Source organism: Austrofundulus limnaeus, unplaced genomic scaffold (genome assembly GCF_001266775.1).
Source record: "Austrofundulus limnaeus strain Quisiro unplaced genomic scaffold, Austrofundulus_limnaeus-1.0 Scaffold446, whole genome shotgun sequence".
In the NCBI taxonomy this organism is placed as follows: domain Eukaryota; kingdom Metazoa; phylum Chordata; class Actinopteri; order Cyprinodontiformes; family Rivulidae; genus Austrofundulus; species Austrofundulus limnaeus.
This window is the reverse complement of record NW_013952848.1, coordinates 292629-295338: the sequence shown is the minus strand read 5'-3', so window position 1 is coordinate 295338 and position 2710 is coordinate 292629. Positions and strand designations below refer to the sequence as shown.

Here is a 2710-nt window from a genome sequence, read left to right as displayed (position 1 = left end):
CATCTTCCTTTCCAGAAGGTATATACATACAGTGTATATATACAGTATATCTTCATGAATGCAGGTTTTCTACTGTTCCAGTTTCTCAGTCAGGTCGGATCAAGTGCTGTAAGAACTGAACTGATTACTGTTAGATTTGTTAATAATTGAATACTTCTGAGCCAAATGCAACTAGCTTGAAGGATGTGGGCCAGGGACCACCAGCTGATGATCCCTGATATAAAAAAAGATAAATGCATTGGTTTTGAAACATATAGACAGAAAAAATGGTGCAACACTGCAGGAAGCTGCAGTATTTAAGCATAAATTCACATAAATCACAAAGAATATGTTTACTGAGCTACACAATGAGTTTGATATGTACACTGTTGTCAGTATTTGTTATTCACATTAAGTAATCATCCATTTTGATGTGTAGAAACTGATTCAGACAATTCTTGTCATTGCGATGCAACAAAAAACAAATTACAATCCCTCATTCCTTAGTGGGTGTCYTAATTTTGTTGAGAATTTTAAAACTTTATTTCTCGAGTATGATAGACTCTGTATGAGAAGTCACAAAAATAAAATAAAATTCCTCAAATCACAGTCTCAAAAGCTAAACTAAATGAAATAAACCAACCAAAACAACTACTTCAACTCCACACGGGAATTGAACTTGTGACAAAAAAAAAACACATCTGTGCTTTGGTGTTGAGTGAAAATCGAAAGTGTAAAACCYTAAAGCAATAAAGAAAATGAGTCAAAAACACAATAAAGCATCACATCAAATTTAAAGTATTAAATAAATAAATACATGAGAAAGAGTTACATTTTAAAAAACCTTTCTGCTTTATTTTTATTTATTCTTTTTTTCTCTGTAATCAGAGCTTTTCATGTTTTTTAGTGTTTGTGGAAACATTATTATGTTTCGAGTTGTGTTGTTCTAAAAATCTCAAGTCTTCTGAAACATAGCGGGGTCTGACATTTTCTGTTTTTTATGCTGTTGTTCTGGGAAATGTTTTTCTTTGCTGTAGCTTTTTGTTTTCTCTTGCTTTTTGTATTTTTTTTCCCTGTTGCCACTGCAGACATCGACAACCTGCAACAAATAAAACTGAGCTGAATATTTGATTTAAAACTCGAAAGTGCAACATTTGAACCAGAAAAAYAAAAAAGAAAGGGTATAAAATGTCCCTCCGACTGTTCAGTTACTCGTACATGACAACGCCATCTGTGTGTGTTTGCTAGTGTTTTTTATTTTATTTTATTTTTTTGGGGGGGGGGGTCCCGCTGTGGGTTGAGAGACCCTTTATTTGAGCCTGAATGAAGTTAATTGCACATGAGCTTTAGGGGCGAACATCTGCAAACGCCGCTCGCTGATGGTTTAAGAGATGGCCACATGCAGAGAGCTTACTAAAACTAATCTCCCACTTGTCATTACCCCTCCATGCGTCCCCCCACCCTGCCCCCAACCCCCCTGCAGAGGCTGAAGGAGCTGCAGCACAGGGAGTTTGTTCGCAACGTGGCCTCCAAATCGTGGAAGGACCAACGCAAACAGGAGAAGGCTCTCAGACGCCTGCACCAGCTCGCACAGCTTCAACAGGAGAGCCAGCGGTGAGTGGGAGGAGTGTGTGTCTGTGTGTACTTGTGTGTGTCTGCGGCAGACTGTGTGTAATGAGACCAGTGGCAGCAGTCCAGAGGGGTTAGAGTGCGTCACATCCAGTCAACGTTTTTTAGCCGTGATGGATGCAAGCACAGATGTGAGAGCACTCGCTTGGCCTAGATAGGCCACAGGTGAAGTAAATATAACATAAAGACACATTCTCGCTGACACGCTGAGAGCAGGATGATTTGTGGGTGAAGGAGATGAAGTTTTAGAGGAGAGAGAAGAGGAGGAACAAAAGAAACTTCAACTTAATGATATGAGCAAAGAAGGATGAAACTTGCCTCTGGGTTTACACGTCCAACACAATCAAAACAAGGAACAAAAAGTGTACATCATGCAATAATTATCTTGATTGCACCTATTTCCTTTGCAATTAAATGTGTTTTCCTATAATCAGATGACAATACGTGAACAGCATCGCCGAGTTCCTGCAGAGTTTAGTTTTTCTTTTTTTCTTTTCTTTTCTGAAATATATCTCAAATATTGTTAGAATTGCATTGTTCAGCACTGAAGTACCAAATCGATTAAAGGCACAGCATCYCCTTAAAGAAATGTATCTTCACCAACATTCAATTTAGAGATATGGACTAAAAACATCTTATGATGACAAAAGACACAGTTAAAGCAGTTTGGAAAATCCTTTGCGCAGTCTCCTGTAACCTTACCTGATCTGTTAGCAGTTATGTGAACGACTGTCAGGTTTATTAAAGTGCCATCATACCCAAAGTTTATTTATTTGTTAGTCTTTATTTAACCAGACAAGTCTCACTGAGATCACTCCTGAAGGCAGCCTAAYGTGCATGTTTTTAGATTGGAGTGAGGAAACCGTAGAACACAGAGAAAACCCACAMAAGCACGGGGAGAACATTCTAAMTCCACACAGAAAGACCCCAGAATAATGGGCCTTTAAAGGGATCCCCGATTAGTTGTAACATAAACAAATATTTTAACTGTAAAATAAAGACTAAAAATACTATGGGCTGTTTAGTTTTTATAATTTTTAAAAATATATTTTAATATGGACGGAGCCATTTTATTTACACGCAAAGCATTCTGGGTAAATGA

The 2710-nt window shown here is 37.9% G+C and overlaps 1 protein-coding gene across 1 annotated transcript in view; it reads left to right on the top strand.

Annotated features, from left to right (window-relative positions):
* The window catches only part of znf804b (zinc finger protein 804B), a gene marked incomplete at its 3' end in the record, with an annotated part of 74155 nt that overhangs the window by 64967 nt on the left and 6478 nt on the right, over positions 1 to 2710 (top strand). Inside the window, 1 exon segment of the mRNA XM_014024926.1 lies at positions 1463 to 1593. Within this exon segment, the coding sequence (XP_013880380.1) occupies positions 1463 to 1593 (131 nt within the window).